At 45.0% G+C, this 18,676-nt stretch overlaps 1 protein-coding gene across 9 annotated transcripts in view; it reads left to right on the top strand.

Moving 5' to 3' along the window:
* The first annotated feature begins 5,229 nt into the window (after positions 1–5,229).
* The window catches only part of LOC126516459 (bromodomain-containing protein 3-like), a 159,913-nt gene continuing 146,466 nt past the window's right edge, over positions 5,230–18,676 (top strand). For 7 of the 9 annotated variants that reach the window (XM_055063937.2, XM_055063936.2, XM_055063934.2 and 4 more), the window contains exons 1-2: positions 5,230–5,642; positions 6,218–6,323. In XM_055063937.2, coding sequence (XP_054919912.2) covers positions 6,319–6,323 — 5 coding nt within the window. In that variant the 5' untranslated portion in view covers positions 5,230–5,642; positions 6,218–6,318. Of the gene's footprint in view, positions 5,643–6,217; positions 6,324–9,827; positions 9,923–18,676 lie in introns of all 9 variants that reach the window. The other 2 variants (XM_050166584.3, XM_050166582.3) reach the window with 1 other exon arrangement.

Here is an 18,676-nt window from a genome sequence, read left to right as displayed (position 1 = left end):
CCCACTTTAATAGCTTGAATACTTCTTCCAAGCACGCACTGAATAGCATTGGAGAGATTGTGTCTCCCTGTCTGACCCCTTTCTTCATAGGCATCTTCCTGCTTTTCTTCTGTAGAATTAAGGTAGCTGTAGGACCTCTGCAGATATTTTTGAAAATGTTTACGTAAACGGTTTTGCACTCCTTGATTACATAATGCCTCTATGACTGCTGGTATCTCTACTGAATCAAATGCCTTTTCGTAATCTATGAAAGCCATATAGAAAGGCTGATTGTACCCTGCGGATTTATCAATTACCTGATTGATGACATGGATGTGATATCCATTGTAGAGTAACCCTTCCTGAAACCTGCCTGTGCCCTTGGTTGACTAAAGCCCAGTGTTGCCGTTATTCTATTGAAGATTATTTTATTAAATACTTCATATAATACTGGGAGTAAGCTACTGGGCCCATAATTTTTCAATTATTTAACATCTCCCTTTTTTGGGGATTAGTATAATGTTTGCATTCTTCCATTTTTCTGGGACCCTTGCAGTCGATAGGCACTTCGTATAGAGAGTCGCCAGTTTTCCAAGCGTTATGTCTCCTCCATCTTTGATTAAATCGACTGTGATTACATCTCCTGCCGCTCTTCCCCGTTTCATGTCTTGCAAGGCCCTTCTGACCTCATCGCTAGTTATAGGAGGAGTTTCTGTATCCTGTTCATTACTGTTTCTAATGGAGGTATCCTGACTCCTTTGGGTACTGCACAGGTCAGCATAGAATTCTTCCGCTTCTTTTACTATATCTTCGAGAGTGCTGATCATATTACCATGCTTATTTTTCAGTGCATACATCATGGTTTGTGCTATGACAAGTTTCTTTCTCATTAATTTCAGGCGGCGGCCGTTTTTTACGGCTTCTTCAGTCTTCCTCGCGTCATAATTTTGAATTTCACTTATTTTCGCCTTGATGTCATCGTCATCAGTGGCGTAGCAACGGGGGGGGGGGGGGGGGGTGCAAGGGGCCAGTGGAGGGTGTGTGTCATATATGTCTGAATACACCCGGAAATTGTCGATATCCTCGCCTTCCTCGACTATACCCGGGGGGGGGGGGGGGGGGGGGCGTGACAGAAGACCTATGAGCCCCGGGTGCCAGACGACATAGCTACGCCACTGTCTTCATCTCTCTGTTCTAAGGCTGCATATTTGTTTGCAAGTACCAGCCTGAATTTGTCTGCTTTTGCCCTTACTGCCTCTAAGTTGACCCTGTTTCTTCTTGAACAATTTTACTCTTTCTCTCTTCAACTTGAGGCAAGTCCTGGCCCTCACTAACCTATGATCACTGCACTTTACCCTACCTATCACTTTTACATCCTGCACTATGCTGGGATTGGCAGAAAGTATGAAATCAATTTCATTTCTTGTTTCAACATTAGGGCTTTTCCAGGTCCACTTTCTGTTGCTACGCTTCCTGAAAAAGGTGTTCATTATTCTCAGCTTATTCCTTTCTGAAAATTCTACCAGCATCTCTCCTCCAGCGTTCCTAGAATCGACGCCGTAGTTGTCAACTGCTTGTTCACCAGCCTGCTTTTTCCCCACTTTTGCACTGAAGTCGCCCATTACTACAGTATATTGAGTTCGCACTTTTCTCATCGCTAATTCAACCTCTTCATAAAACTGATCTACTTCCTCATCATCGTGACTGGATGTAGGAGCGTAGGCTTGCACTAACTCTAATCTATACCTCTTATTAAGTTTGATTACGACTACAGCTACTCCACAACGATGCGCGTGCTTCATAATCAGATTGTGGTTTTGGCGCACTTGAAAACCCTTAGCGACCATTATCAGCTGTCGAAGAGCGTTAGGATCACAGCTCGTCAGCAAAGAGCCATTATGAGTGTGCCAAGCAAAATTGCCCGAGGGCCGAGCATATGTTCTCGGCACATGATCATGGTGGGATGCAGAGCCGTATAAAAAAAGGTCGGCCTATGTTGCCGACCTCGCCGGGCGGCATAATGGCGCGCGCGAAAGTTTTGGCTGAGACGTCGGCTTCACGCTGGCCCGACGTTGCTGTGCACACTCTAAAAACAGTTGCACCCTTTGGGGTGTATATTTGCCGCACAACGATAATCGTCATCTGTCTTGCCCGCATTTCCTTTCTTTAACGCGGCGAGCCCGGTACTTTCCAGTGACGAACGGCATGCGCGTTATCAGCATGACATAGTATTCCCGACAGGAAAGTAACGAGCACAGCGTTTGCAAGAAAGGAAACGCGGGCAAGACAGATGACGATTATCGTTGTGTGGCAAGATACGACTGAAAGGGTGTAAACTTTTCTTACACTCTTAAAACGGTTGCACCCTTTGGGGGGTACGTTTGTCCCACAACGATAATCGTCATCCGCCTTGCTTGCGTTTCCTTTCCTGAAAACTCGGCGCTCGCTACTTTCCTGTCGAGAATGCTGCGTCACACCGATAGCGCGCATGCCGTTCGTGACTGGGAAGTACCGGGCTCGCGGGTAAGACAGATGACGGTTATTGTTGTGGGACAAGATAAGCCCAAAAGGGTGTAAATTTTTCAAAGTGTAGAGTGGGTCATCGTCATGTCTTGCCCGCACTTCCTTTCTGTAACGCTGCGAGCCCGGTACTTCCAAGTCACGAATGGCTCGCGCGTAATTAACATGACGCAGCATTCCCGACAGAAAAGTAGCGAGCGCCGAGTTTTTAAATAAAGGAAACGCAAGCGAGGCAGATGATAATTATTGTTGTGGGACAATTATACACCCCAAAGGGTGCTACTGTTTAAGAGCGTATATGTCAAAGTGTATGGCAAAAATGCCTTGGTGTCATACCTATTTTCCTGGTGCACGGCCAATATAAACAATGCTCGAGGAAAGTAATCGGGACACCAACTGAGTTTGCTGACTTTGGCTTGCTATATCTCGAAACTGGATTGAGTTGGTTCCAAATGAATAGGTCCGGCATGTTGACGGGCTCTAATTCCGCCATTACAACTTGTGCCCTAAAGCGAATAATCAAAAAGATAATTAGCTACATTTTTGCCAAATAAATGCTTCTGCACTCGTGACTTGCCCACAAGTTCACTGCCAGTTAAGATAACCCAGTTGAAGCAGCGAAATATGCTGGTATCTGCTGCAAGGGGCCTTAAAAATGTTGACCCGAGGAGCACTCGGTATACGTGGCTAAAAAAAGAAACGTAAATATGAATACCGGCAAAAGAACGCTGGCCACGGACAAGCAAAGCTGCTGCCGTTGTAGGGAAGTCGTCGGCCACGATGCTGTAACTGGCGGTGATGACGCCGGCCCGGTGGTCGGCACACGGGCTGGCCACGTGCAAAAACCGAGCAGATGGCCCAGATCGGACCGTCTAGTATTTTTAACTGGCCGGAGCCCCGATATTACGCGGGGCTCATTTTTTTTTTTTGCTTCATTCAAGCTGCAATGAGCGCGTTTTACGTGCACACGATACGACGATGATGATGATCGACCTTGATGTGTTTGGCGCCTAACCAATCACGGGGATCGGCCAAGAGTCGGGCGGACTTTACATATGTGTTCAGGTAATAAATTTATCAATCTATAATTTTAATGAATAAATTAAAGCGAGGAAAGTTCAAAACGATTCAGTAGACAGTCATTCAATCAAAAAGAAAAAAAAGTATATGTAATATAAATGAGGCAACAAAGGAGGAATGAAATTAATAATACGGTCAAAATGAAATCGGTTTGATTCAATAAATTATTTTTCTAAGGCGATGCATACATTCCTGTGTGAGTGCCCAAGCACAGACGCTCCGAAAGACAGCAGTACCGGAGTGTTCAAATTTATTAAAGAAAAAGAAATGCTAACAGTTTCTTCACCGCCTACTTTATATCTCTTTTTCTGCGAACTGCTTCACTTATACATCTGCACCCTGCCCACTCGTGCGCACCAACCCATGTAATTTGAGATCGGGCCTGCAAGCTGGTTAAAAAAAAAAAAAAAGGGACGAAATAGAAAAAGAAAACCGAATAAAAACGAATATTCACACTTCAAAAGCTGATAATGTCAAGTGAGCACTATCTGCGATGACCTCTTCCGATACACGTACAGAAAGAAAGAAGATGAAATTAGGAACGCTAGCAGCGCAACAAGAGCCCATTGCGTGGCGTAGGTAGCGTAACGGCGTAATTTACTAATCAGGTAAGTGGTGCCTATTGCAAATTAAGCTCGACGGCGATAGCATATGCTTTAAGACATCATAGGCAGCTGTACTGGAAATGTGCGCCTCCGCTCGTCAGATAATTAGTAACATTAGACATTGGTGTATTCTTCCTCGACCCCCAAGTGTGTTCTAGCATACCGGAACCATACTGCCGTTATCGTAATGCATCTCTGGCATCTTCACAGGCGCTAACTAATCCGCGTTGTATGACCGGCGTAGTAATGGTAACACTAAACGCCTTATTGTAAACGCGGGTGTCAATCAGGAGCCTCAAAGCAAGCTTTTATTGCGCTTACGTTCTTCCTTTCCACGCAGAAACGGTGCACACGGGACGCGCAGCAGCGTTATAGTTAGTCTCTCAGCCGAGACAATTGTTTTTTAATGTTTAGCAGTGTAGACAATGTAGACGCAATGCGTATTGAATGGATGGACGTTATGAGCGTCACCTTTGGAACGGGGCGGTGGGTTGCGCTTACAAGCTCTTGCTATTACACTCTTTAATGTCGTACCCAAGTTAAAAAAAAAAAACACTACGAACTCCCACAACCACATTTTCTGACCCCCTATTGCGAACTTTGCTTTTGTACGTCTCCATTTTTTTTTTCATTTTCCTACTTTTCTTCCACCAATCTTCCAATCGCCTCTTACTAATCTCTTTTGCGGACATGTTTACTTTTCCCCTGCTCTCGCTGAACCCAAGGGGTTCGAGGAAGCCAGTGGTGCCTAAATCGACCGCTGGGCATGGGCAGATGTCTTCATTGGTCTTTCGCACGCAGCGCCTCAGCGCGGCTATTCAGAGGTGCTGCCACTAGTTCTGTATTCCGTGCTCGCAACTGCGTACCTAGGCGTGTCTTGCTACTTTAGGCAGATGGCGCAAACGTTTGTACAAGTTTACACTATATTACGTAATAAGCACAAATTAATTTTGCAAACGTTATGGAAGTGAATAATCGGGGAAGACGAGCTGTACAATTGCCTTACGTTGTCGTTAAAAACGTGGAGGCACACCCACGTGACCAGTAATGGCGAATCAGCTTTCAGATGGCTCCCATTTCGGTTGCCGCTCAGTGGGGAGGGACGCTGGCTTTCTTCGGTGGACGGAGCTTTTACTTAAGAGCGCGTGAGACGGCGACGCTGGGACATATAATTCAAACTCTGTGCCTACCGTGGATTTTGGACACACATTCACCTGAGTATGCCCCTCGGTTGGTTCGAAAAGTGCAGAAACGTGAAGATCGGTGGTCATGTGATCCGAACTGACCAATGGGATATTCGCATTTGAACGTCCTCATATAAAAGGCGACCTTGCACTGCGTAGCCATTGCTGTTTGCAGATTCTGATATTCGGGAGACTAATCCGGGTGGAAAATGGATATTGCGAGCCATCCGACAGAGAAAGGCTACCTGCAGTCTGCGCGCAGCGTCAGCAAAGGGTACTATGCTATTATTTTCAACTTGGAAGGCTTTTCGAATGCTCTACATGGGTTTTATGCGAGCACGATTCCTGTTGTGGCCCCTCCGAAGGACAGCCATTATTGATTCAGCAGTGAGGCTTGCTAGCGTGTGCCGAAATGTGCTAAACTTTAATAAAGTAGTGTTTTTTTAGCGACGAACCGTGTATCTTGTGATTCTCTGGTTGTTAAGGCACAAGAACGTTGCAGTTGGAACTCTTAACTGTGCCTGCTAATTTGACACGGAGCGAAATAGTGTGAAGCCTAACGTCGGTGGCGTTTTGTTCCTGCGAAGTGTGTAAAATCCGCCATATTCTGGCGCGCCGAGTATGCGATTGCTCGCCGCTTCATGCCTGCCGGCGGTAAGCGTGTTCGACGTCGCCGGGACTGCCGCCTTGAGTGCCCGCGACTCTTGGCGGGCGATTGCGCATCCCGGCCGGCGGGCCCGAACCGTCAACCGCCGGGGGCATGATGCGCCCAGTGATTTCTCGCGCTGTGCACCGTCGAGGCGGCCTTCGCGCCTTCTTGTTTAACGTGCACTACCTCTTTTTCCCTAGCCCGTGCAGTGTATGATCTGCAGAGAAGACCCTGGGGAAGCCGTCTGGAGCGTCTTCCCTCTCGTCGCGCGCCCACCAGCACATCACTTCGGGAGATATGCATGGAGTGAGTAGTGGTTTCCCGCCCTCGTGTATCGGAGCCCAAGGGTTTTTCGTGCAACAGTCTGGCCATTGGTTGTGCGAAAAACTCTAGGGTGCGAAGTTGTTTGGCCGACTTAGCCGCTCTGTGAAGTGCATCTTTTGTGTGGTGGGTGCATGTGTAGTCGAAGCGTTGTGCATGGTTTCTTGCTAGGCCATAGCAGCCACCACGGAGGTGCCAAACAGTGAGGGAGATAGCAGGGCATCGGCGACAGCATTGACACAGAGTTATACTGGGTGTGTGTAAACACATGTCCTTTCAGTGCATCCTCGTCTGTGCATCATGGTTTCATTGATCTTGATATATGCAGGGTAGGATGGTCGCTGCCATTATAGCATCCCATCGTTGCCACTTGTGGCTTTTGGGGTTCGCATGCAATTTTTTGTTCATAAATGTTTGATATACATCATGGTGCTTTATAAAACACATAGCAACACCAATGGAATATACAACTGGCACCAAGTCTGACAAATGGTGTAGGCTTTCTCTCACCTCACGCAAATGACAAAAATTTAACAATGAATCTCCACTCTACTTGAGAGTGAGGGAAGGCTTGTGTAGCCTACAATCTGTGTTGCTTTGGCTGGTGACAGCAGTACCAAGCTCAATAAATTGTTTAGTGTTAATGTCGTCATCATCAGCCTATGACGTAATATTTGTCCGCTGCAGGAAAAAGGCCTCTCTTTTATCTTATGCCTGCAAGTTTGCTAATTTCATCACACCAGGTAATTCTCTGTCGTCCTCGGCTGCACTTCCCTACTCGTGGCACCCATTCTGTAACACTAATTGACCATTGGTTATCTGCGCGATGCTGGTAATATGTTAACGCTTGAAGTTCTTGATACAAATTAAGATACGTATGCCAAAGGCACTTCAGTGATTGGCTTTTACTATTTATGTAGCCAGAGTTAGGCTTAATTTGTGAGATGCTAGCCGTGTAACCCTGTGAAATGCCTTTCCCCAAAGTACGCAATGTGGTTTCTCTTGTGAATGGACCTGATGCTTATGAGAAGAGTGTGTGTAGCAGCAAAGGATGCAGGTATGCATGAGCTGGGGCTACTCTGGTGCGTTTTCAGCTTGAGAATGGCACAGGGCTCGAGACTACTGCTTTTATTGATGTGAAGCAGTCGCATTGTTTTAAATGCAGAACACTCTGTGCGCATGCATAAGCATGGTGAATTGTTGCGTTTATAACATGGTATCCTGTTGAAGACAACCACTTTGCAAAGCCACAACTACTTTGCAAAGCCAGCAGTTCAGGCATGTGTGCTTGCAGCTGCTATAGTGCTTTCACAGCCTTCCTCCTCGGCAGCTTGGAAGTGTGTCTTGGGTGAAATTGGCATTCTGGTCGGCAAGGGATGCATGCATCAGTGTCTGGATGTCTCAAGTCGTCTATCTGGGTGCATGGCACAACAAGGGTCTTCTCGGTGGTCTTTCTCTTGGAGGGTGTGGGTGAAAAGGGGAAATTTTAGAGTGTGATAATTTGACGTACAAGTCCCAAAAGATGGCATAACCAGCGATTTTTGCTAAGGCCAAGCAAGACTGTATACTTCTTTATTTTGGAGGGGGGGGGGGGGTTCAATAATGCAAGTACTTGTATAGATTTCTCTCCAAATGTGGCATAATTGAATGTGCAGTTAGTATGTTTGAAAATGCCAAGGTAGCTGCTCTTGGCTCTGAATTGCTTGAAACTGCATTGGGCAATATTTCCTCGGAGGAGGGTGAAACAGTTGTGCGGCACGAGGCTTGTTAATTCGTCTATGCTGGCTAATTCAGTTTTATGGTCGCTGTTGGTCTACTTTATCATCAGACCTACTTGACTGGTTGGCTGTAACATGCCTGACCTCAGTGGTGTGACTTTTCTGCCAAAAATTGCCTATGAAGTAGAACCGCATTGACTGCAGTCTGCATAATTGCCATCGCAAGGTCGTGGCAGAGCACATGTAGGCTGGATGACAAGGAAGCACGCGCCAAGTCTCGATAAGTTTGAGAATTTGGGCTTGTTTTTATGAACATAGCACCAAGTTTTACAAGCTTTCCTTTGGAAGTCGTTTTGCTGTGACCTGAAGCAGGCAACAGCCAAGTCAGACATACAAACCTAAATAGAATGCGTTTACTGTTCTAAGCTTGGTGCTGCTTAATTGCTGTTTGTGCAAGTAAGTCATTGTTAATAAAGTGCATATGTATCCCACAACAGGCTGATGCTTAAAAGCAAGATAATTGCGCTACCCTCCCCTGTCTTTATTTTAGCACAGCATTTTGCAAATGTTAAAGTTCTCCGGTTAGCAAGTATGTGAAAGCTCACTTAAAATATGATCTACGTGCTAGCCAGTGGCAACGCAGTTGTCACATGTTTTTTCGTGTTCCATATAATTGTCTGCATTGCAGCTGAACTTGCCGTGGGCCATCATCCCATGCGCAGTTGTTGCTAAGTCATCGGATAAATGTGGAACATGAAGTGCGATAGTACGGGGGACGACATCTTGAGGTCCATAGATAATGGTGAAGTGCCCCCTGACAATGGGCATTAAGTGTAAATTCCCATTCTGTGGAGGTAAAGTTAGCTGATGTCACTTTTTTTTGGTGATTTCCAGAACCAGAGGCATGCTGTATTTTTCCTATCGAAAAATTGGGTCTGCATTAGACTTTGTTTGGAAGCTGTCATTTCTATGATGGTTTCTAACCCTTTCAGTGTTGGGTGTACTTGAAGGTGACTCAGCCCCAGTGTCATTTTCTTTTAGCTGATATCGTAAAATGAACACAATTTTTTTTTTGGTTATGCAGAAGGGAAAAAAATAATGAGGGTAATGGTAAATATACTGTTAGTATGGTCGTTATATTCCTATCTAAGTTTTCTATGTTCTACCTAGTTATGACGCGCATGCTTTCACGATAATGCCGCTGAGCCAGGTAGCAGAAACGCTTAACATGTGCGAACACTTAGAATGGCCACGGTATAGTGGTGCATAAAGTTCAAGAGCCAGCTGTGCCATCTGCACGGCTTAACCCACGAAGGGGTGGGTTTTTCAGCTCATTGACGAAAACAGAGACTGTGCTTCTTGAAATATACAACAGATGCCAAGGTTGTGTGACTGGTGCCACTGGACGGTTAGTGACAATGCCTTTGGGGGGTCGTCAGAATACTGTTGTTTGTTCCTTCATCATGAAATGGGGAGGGGCCTCAGATGTCATCTAAGGAGTGAGGTGTTTCAACAAATCTTGTAGCTAGTTTGATTTGGATGACTGAAAATGAACCTGGTTTGAAACGGCAAAGTACTGTTTGTAAAAGCACATGTCTGACATAGGTCACATGGAAAACAATAAGCCAAGCACAAATGTGAACGGATCGTCCAGCATGCCCTCCCAAATCGTGCCTGTGTTGTTCCAACCCTAAGCTCCTGCAAAGGTAGTGCCTGTTGTTTTCTTAGCTTCTCTGGAGTTGACTTGTGTGTTTTTTCTTCTTCCACTCAGGTTGGCAAGAGTTCCTGCAATGACTGGTCAAAATTACTTCCCATTTGACCATAGTAGCTGACGCCAGCTTTCTCAAAATCCACCGTGCAACGATGGTAAAACCTCCCTCACTTCTATTCGCCTCTTCCCCCCAAGACCAGTGGTTGTAGGATCCATGGCTTTGGATGACTTTGCATGGCTCTGCCTCATGTGAACTCACTCAAATGCTTTATAAAGGAGGAGTGCAGTGCTTCTCGTGGTGTGCTTGTGGGAAGCACTAAATTGCTGCATCATGCTTCCGTGGTATTCCTTGCACCTTTTACATAGTGCAACATCTGTTAGGAACGCTGCGTTATAATGCCACACTTTTACCACATGGTTGGATCTAACAACTGAAATATGTTTTTGCTGCAATTGTGCCTCGCATTTTTTTTAGGCAATATTGTTTGAGAAAAATTTAGCCAGGAGATGTCACAGTACAGTGCATTCTCTAATTAAAGGGACTGACAACTCATCTTTAAGGACCTAGTATTCTATGGTGCGACGTAAGGACTTGGTAGTGTTTACACCTGCAGCGGTTACTTCCAAAAGCTCATGGATATTTCGTAGGTAAAATTATTCGGTCTGAGCAGCCTCTAAAAAAAAGGAAAAAGTAAGAGTCCCTCCTCCAGCAATGCTGAGAATGAGAGCGATGTTCATAGCTGGCCTCGCGATGTGAAAGCTGCCCATCTTTCTGCTTTCACAGGAGTGAAACTGGTTAACCACCTACATTTTCACCTTTTCATCCACTTTTGAAAATAAGTACTCGTTGTACAGACATTTCTTATATTCGTACCACGTTTTTCCCCAAGTACACACCTACGTCATGGCTGGCTAGCCCCCATCGTCGTTCTGTTGATATACGAGCCAAGCCAACTCATCAAATTTTTCTGCTCGCTACAAAAGGAAGCTTATCTGCACATTGTAAGTCAGGAAAAATTATAATAATAAAATGTATACTACATTTCATTACTAATAAAAAGACCAAAACCGCGTACACTAGGAGGTCCCGTGATGGACCTCTTGGGTAGCTTTACGATTTTGCCGCGTGGGGCGTCAAAGGTAATTTTGTCCTACCTTTAGTGATGAATTTAAAAAATGAATCCACATTCAGTGAGAAAAACATGGTTCGTTTTAGGCACTATGATAGGGAATCATTCCATCAGCGGGGTTATCGCGACTCGTGTTCTGAGCGGTTCTGTCCCTTTAATGCAACTGGTTCAGTAGCCTAAAGTGGGAGCCACACTTCAGTCAGTCGGTCAGTGTTTTATTTTCACCAAACAAAAACATCTGTGAAAAAGGTATGTTTGTGGGAATAGCAGCTATTTCTTTGCGAAAAAGCTTCTGGAACCAAGCCCACTTCCTTTTTTTTTTTCACTTCTGCTGACGTGTCTGTCTTACTTATGAGGGGAGATGCGTTTTGTCAAGCACAGATCTGCCCATGGGAAGTTGTGGTGGCGGGGGGGGGGGGGGGGGGGGGGGAAGAAGAAGGGGGAGGGAGTTGTGGGTCCACTTCAAAAATGCATGCCCACTGGCTAAGGTAGGGGACCCTACAAATTTCTGGACTCGATCCACAATGGCTTATGGGCACGTTAGCCTGTCCAGCCCACTGTACTTGTGGACCACTTTTTGTGACAATGAAAAGAAAGCCACGGAGCGCACACAAGTAAGAGCGCACTTGAATATAGTCTCACATTCTCATCCGTGCAAGTTTAAGCTGGCGAAGACAAACATCATATTTACAACAGTAATACTTGACTATGCATTAAGTTTAACTTATTTTCCGCTTTTCTTTTTCGCATGTGGGCAAATGCAAATTAGTTGCATGTGAAAGCTATGCCGTTCCAAGGAGTCCCGTCAAATTAAGCCAGTCTACTTGGCGCAGTGTGTGCTCTGCCCCCACCCTTCATTGCCTTAGAAAAATGTAGTTGACATCGGCTAGGCTCGCCCCCCAGAAAGGGATGTCACGTCCCGAGTAAATTGCACTAATAGTCGCTGTTATAAATTTACTTAAGGTGGGGGAATTCTACGAATAATCAAATGCAGAGACGTGTGTTTACAGGTGGAATATTTATTTCTCTATAATTAGTTGCATACCTGTACTGACTAGTTGGACAACAAATCAGTTTTAAAGGGGCCCGGACCACCCATCGGAATTAGTGGAAATGCAGTCAGCGGATAGCAAACGCTGTGAACATTTCCGCAAAATTTTGCAGTCGTGTGTGGCGCGTGGATCTCGCAAGTGGAGAGCAGTCGCCTTTCTCTTGAATAGCTCTTTTCAACGGAAACCTGCTCCTCGGTCTTTTCTGGACGCTTTATTTCACAATATAGCGGATTCCCATACGTGGCTGCTGTTGTCCAGTAGCTGACATCAATCAAGAAGGGTGTTTGGATTAATGCATTTCTTCCTACTGTTATTGTGTATATTTATTGACACAGTTAATAAACAGGCTGAAGTCAGCAAAAATTGCTTTCATATTTTGTTAATAATTGCATACTTCAGGAATAAGCTATTGTCTGCTCACGCTCGGCCATGGCCACCCTGTTTATCTGTGTTGTAGCTGCTGGGTCTTTACACTTTCGGCTACTTTTGAACGCTTGGCTAGCCTCGAACTACGCGAAAGTTAATTTCGGACCACACGCACGCTGGCTCCTGGCTTTACCTGGTTAGGCACTGTGGCAGACTTATTGGTAGCGCTTCAAAATGCGCAAGTTGGAAGTGGCTATATTCTCTCTCTGTCAATCTGGTGTGCAGGGCAAAGCTGGTCCACACCACGTTAGCACGGTCAGACTGTAGCATGCGAGCACACCCTAGCCCCTTTGTGCACAAAACAAACACTGCAGTTGCATGTAGCTACGGTCTGCAACGTAGCATAGATGCCGCGGGGTGCCGCAACGAGTCCACTGGTTGAGTGCACTGCGGCTCGCTGATTTGGTGTGTCGTAGGCGCCAAAATGGGGAAGTAGTATCTATGTGAGCATCCGAAATCAAGTTTGAAGTCCGTGCCACAGTGACTCATGTTCAGTAGGTGGAGCGTTGTGGGCACGCCCCGCTCTGCTGTAGTCTTCACAGTGGAAATTGAAGGAGCGGAAGCACCGTGAACAGTGCATTTGGTTGCCAATAACTCTGATTCTGCTGAATGCATTGAACTTTTTTGTGGCAAAGTATTTCTGAAATAGTCTAATCCAACTTCAAATGTATTTCTCGACTTAGATAAAAAGTGGTTCAGGGCCGCTTTAAGCATCACTAATTGTCCTTAAAGAAAACACTAATAGGCACTCGCAAATACGCTTTCCAAGAATAGATAGCTGCTGTATGGAAGGGAGCTTTACAAAAATGCTATATAAATGGTCCCCAAAACGATCGGAAGTTTGGGGGGAAAAAGCTGCTAAAGGACTCTTGTGCCGTAAACGTGCGATAGGGGCCGTCGCAGAGAAAACATAGCTGGCCGTAGTGTAAAAGATAATGTTCTACTATGTGGCTAGACTGCCAAAAACGCTAAATAAACTACAAGCAGAACCTGCAGGTTGTCCTGGCTTCTCTTGTAAAACCGAAAACACTTACTTTACCTATTGTGTTTGCATTCTTTTGAAAACTTTTGTTTTACTTGAGTGAATTGGTTATACTTTACTCAACAGATAGAGAACAGTAGCCACACCTTTAACAGTTAATTGCAACTAATTAACATCAATTAACAACCAGCTAATTAACAGCAACCTCCACCACACAGAATCGATTCTGAACGTTCAGTGTGTTGTAAGCTATAAATCGTTTTAGGCCATTTCGAAGTGAACTTATACGTTGTCAAACTTAGCCATAACAAATGCCCAACTTGATATTTTTCAATTATGAAGTTGGGCATTTGTTATGACAGTTTGACAACTTCGCTACAAAATGGCCTAAAACAACGATTTATAGCTTACGACACACTGTGAACATTGAGAATCGATTCCGTGTGGTGTGCGTTACCGTGGAGGTTGCTGTTGTTAAAAGCTCATTAGGCCCTAAACAAAGAACATCCCGTTTTGGATATCTTGAAAAGTATATCTAGAAAAAACATTTTATTTTTGAAATCAGCTGGTGAAAATACGTGTGAAAATATCATTAAAATTGCTGAAGAAAAAGTTCTTTGATGTGCCTCGTACCCCCTTAAGAGGGAAGGGTCTGTTCTGTAATGGTTGGTTTCCTTAAGTCAGAATTGCTGCAATGTAGCCGTGTTATGCTGTGAAGCAACCAAAGAGTGGAAAGGGTCTTCTGTCACGGGCTAGTCTCTGTTCACGGTATGATGTGCTGTGAATGAACGCAGCCATTCAGAGCTGCTTCTGCTGTGGCCCAGGATGAGCGAATTTTGTTTTGTCGGTTAGGTTCCATGTAGTGATGTAGGTAAGGCCAAGAGTAAACAGATTTTATTCCTGCTCTTCTCGCCTGCAAGGCACCAAAGTATCCAGTGAGCTTTGAGACTTTCCCCTTGAAGACATGAGTTCCCAGTTTTTCACTTAATTTGATCACTGTATGTGATGATGAAAATGGGGCTTTGCTCAAGGGACAGGTGCTGCTGCACTGCAGGAACACTATCCATGACAAACCTGCAAGTGTCCGTGCAACCTGTGCTGGCAGCCTGACTCTGTGGGATGGCAGCTGGTTTAACAAAGTATTCACTCCCAAGCAGTGTCTTGTATTCTGGAGTGGCCTACTTTAGCAGGTCGTCTGTTATTTGAACTTGGTTAAATGGGGCGGAGCTCACTTCGTTCTTCACTACAGTAAGCGGTATGCCAGGTATTGACTAAATTGATGCTGGTATAGCAGAAGCCGCATTGAACTTATTCTGCAACTCATCTCGGCAGTGCCGGTATACGACAGAATAAATTTTCTGTTTAAATGTTATTGTGTGTGCAGTGCAAGATCACTTCTAGAAGCGCACCAATGCTGTTGCAGGCCGCTTGAAGCCTTTGTTTAGGCTGCCCAAACAAACTTCATTTATCTACAGAAACACATAGTTGCAGTTCTAAAACCTAAAGTCATTGCATATCGTATATTGCACACCATGCAGTTATGGGTATATTTAATGACCATAACAGAAAGGCACTTGGAACAGCTGAAAAACCTGCGAGAAATACCTGAGCCACTGAAACATAGCTCATTGGCTATGATGCCACGTCACCCTCGCTCTCTGAAGCCTGTGTTATCCGTGCGTTCCTTGTTCGTGCAAGCTCTCACCTGCATTCTAATTGCACCTCTTTAATTGCTATAAAGTAATTGATGTATAAGAAAAAGCAATAAATTCGAGAGGAAAAACATTGACAGTTGTTTCGACCCTACGACTCCATGCTCGGAAGCCAAGTGTCTTGCCCACTGGGCTAAACCTGTCCCTCGTGGATACCAGGCCTGTGCTTTGCGACGTAGTGCTACTTGACCGAAATTTCCATTGCCAAGCCTGTCGTGCCGAAAGCGGTGACGTCAAAATTGCCACAGCCTACTCGGGAGCATCCATATTAGAATCTGTGGCAGTCGGACAAGGTAGCACAATATCACATGTTCAAGTGCACCGGCGTTGTGCTATCTAGGAGGCGTTGGCCAAGTGTCTCAATGCGCTCGCTTGGCCGTGAGTCGTTCACGACTGACTGCTCAGTGGTGTTCAGTTGGACATAATGCTTTTGCATTCACAACTCGTAAGTGCTTAGGAGTCCTTAAATTTTTCTTGCAGTTTGGTTGAGTACAAGTTTAAAATGTCGTCCGACCTTTATTGTGCTAGCTTTAATGCTTTCCTTATAAAATGGGCCCAATTCTTTTTTTGGGTGAACGCGCTACATTACTGGTGTATGAACAGCAAGCAAACGCCCTGGTATATTGCATGCTGATTTCGAGTGTAGAAATTGTTCATTTACGAGCTTTCTGCATGTTCTGAAACAAGCTGTCGCCACATTCCAAGAAAAAGATTGTTCAGAAATTGCTTCGAGAGTTAAGGTTGCTCTGTATTTAATTGGCAGACATGGTGCGAACTATGGGCAAATCTGTGAAATTACCTTTTTGATTTCATCAAGTGAATTGTTTTGTGTACCATATATGATACACCATGTGGGAAAGGGTTAATCTTGCATAGTATCAATCTAACCCTTAATGTAAAGTTGTGATGCAGTCTGAGCTTACTGCATGTTTAGGCAATTTCTAATTTCAATTATTGGAACACTTGATATATCAACAATTATGCCATATGCTGGCTTGCTGGTGGTGTCCTCTGCCAATATGTGATATGTGGACATACTTGGTGTAATTGCGTAAAGTGAGCTTTTTTTTCATGATTTTCATTGCTTGAAGTCAACCCTTACATTACATTCGAATAGTGTAAAAAATGACCAGCTTAGAAAAAATTTTCTTAATGCCTCTGTTTTTAGTGTTTAGACCTCTACCTTTATGTCTCGATCCAATCGTGAATGGTGATGCAGTGCATTTGGTACGATGCCTGCTTCGAGAGAGGATCAATTTGGATGACTGATTTATGGATGGCCAGGCCAGCAGGAGGTTTTCTTTAAATGTGAAGCTGGTTAGAAGGGCCTTATCCTGGCGTGGTTTCTGGAATGAGAGGGTTGCAGTCTTTGAAGCAGTGCTTTGGGCGGCACTCTATTTTCAGGCAATCATTTTCCGATTCGGCCCATCCAGGCGCCGAACCCCCTCTCGGGAGCGTACTCGCGTGGCCGAGAGCGCTCTGGCACTGTGCGAAGGAAGGTGGTGGCACGGCACTGTTCGGTGTTGATTCGTGCGAAAGTGAAAAACATCTCTGAAAGCGATTGCCCAAGAGTACTGCTGAAGCTCTTTCCGACACGACCACGATGAGTTAACTGTACCTTTATTTGGGAAATCGATTCGCGAACATTTTCTGTTCGTATTGCATTACATTTGTGGTTTTATTTTTGGTCTTGCATGACGTCGCACCTTGCAGCCGTGTTTATGGTATAGCATAAGCTTTCCTCTGCATGTGCTAGAAAGGGGATAAAGGCAGCATTTGTTTGCTTCGGCTTTACCCTCTTTTCGATCTTCCTTGTGCTATTAACAGTAAGTGTTTGTGTCAGCATTGTTTTCGGGAGCCTTTGTTGTTGAATCCATAAGCAGGCTTTCCCACAGGGCTAAATTTCCCAGACCAAGATGGTCACGTTTCTCCTAGTGAGGCTGTTAAAGCTGAGACGTGCGTTTTGTAACCTTCGACGTGTGGGGAATGGACGGTGGCAGGAATGCTACTGACCCGCAGGTTGCTAATACTTCATTTACAATTCGTCATATTGGTTGTGTCAAAAAACGTGTGAAGCACATGCAGGTTTTGCTTATTGTCTGTTCGGCTTTGACTGTGAGGCAGTTTCTCTAATTAAAGGCTCTTGCATGCGTTTTTTCATTAAAGGAATACTCTCAGATATTTGTCTGGTTTTTATTTTTTTGCGGACCCAGTAATGGCGCTGTGTGGAGCCACAATTCCTCGAGCGCGCGACGTATGATGTGAGCTTTTAGTGCAGCCATTTATACTGCAGGGTGTAAAATAAGGTACGCTTTCACGAAACCGAAATGGGATGTTTGTGGCATTGCTGATGTGTTTACACCCTATGACTGTGCTGCCACTGGACAAGGAAGGGGGTGGTTCCAGAAAGGGGCATTGTGTATGACTGACATTGGGCACTAGAGTGCTTTAAGTGGTTGCATAAAAAGGTGCAGCAATTAATTGTGTTGCTATTGGGGAGGCTTCTTGAACCATACTTCTGGGGGAGGCACTAAATGTTGGTGGTCCTTTGCTTCAAACCATCAAAATGCGATAGAGCCCTTTTAATGAAAAAGCGGTAGTGGGGCTTCAATTATGCATTGAATGTTGCGTATACTCACAGCAAGCTGGTAAAGTGCGTTCGGTGTGGCAGACTATATGTGGCAACACTGAGTGGTGATAAGATTTCAAAGGCTTTCTGTGCTGCAAATACCGTGAGGTGACTGCTGGAGCTGGAAATAGTTGTGGCCACAATGCATCCTTTTGTTTTAGCATGTGTTTACTGCTAATTTTGATCATGCTACTAAAGGAGTTGTGGAGACATTTGGAGGGCAACACTCTAGCTGTTGAGTGCCACAGTTTGTGGAGCATTATGCCCGGTGTGGCCTGACGTCGCACAGTGCATAGGGGCAGCGATTTCAAAATGTGCACCACTGAGAAGAGCCCAGTGTTTTGCTGGCCCCTCTGTCTACTCCTGGTTGTAGGCTGCAAATTGGTGGATGCTGTGCACCTTTTAAGTGTCTGCATTCATGGCTGTGGTTTCAAATTCAGATTGGTTCCTCCATTGTTGCCATCATCTTCATATTCCACGTGCATGGCAATGAAAGTGAAGCTGTTCGTTTTCCAGCCCTTGCAGTAGCTAGAACACTGACAGTAATGCAGGTTAAACATGCCCCAGTGGGTCCCAATGATTCCAATTGTAATCATTTTAATTTTAGGTGTTTCCACAAAAGTTGTAAGGCTTGTAGTGGTCCTTGAAAACCTGTGAAAGTTCCATTTTTCAAGGCCTTGAAAGTGTCTCCGAGTGCATACTGACAATTTAGATCTTGTCCTTTCTGTTATAATAAGTAGCTAATACCCAGTTATCACAGCACCGTCTCTTTCTTTTGATGGTTATTTGGAGCCACGCTAACGGAGACCAATTTTAGAGAGCAAGAGGGGCCAATCATTTTGCAAACACAGCTACTCACATGATTTCACCGCTGTGATGTGAATGCAGACATGTGAGATTCATTATTGCTGGTTGTTTTCTCCATCCATGTCTGCACTTGCAGTGCTGTCTTTTCATCCTTAGTTCGTTGTCCAGTGA

The sequence above is a fragment of the Dermacentor andersoni genome, chromosome 1, assembly GCF_023375885.2.
Source record: "Dermacentor andersoni chromosome 1, qqDerAnde1_hic_scaffold, whole genome shotgun sequence".
NCBI lineage: Eukaryota > Metazoa > Arthropoda > Arachnida > Ixodida > Ixodidae > Dermacentor > Dermacentor andersoni.
Note: the sequence above shows the minus strand (reverse complement) of the source record. Positions and strands in the feature narration are given on the sequence as shown.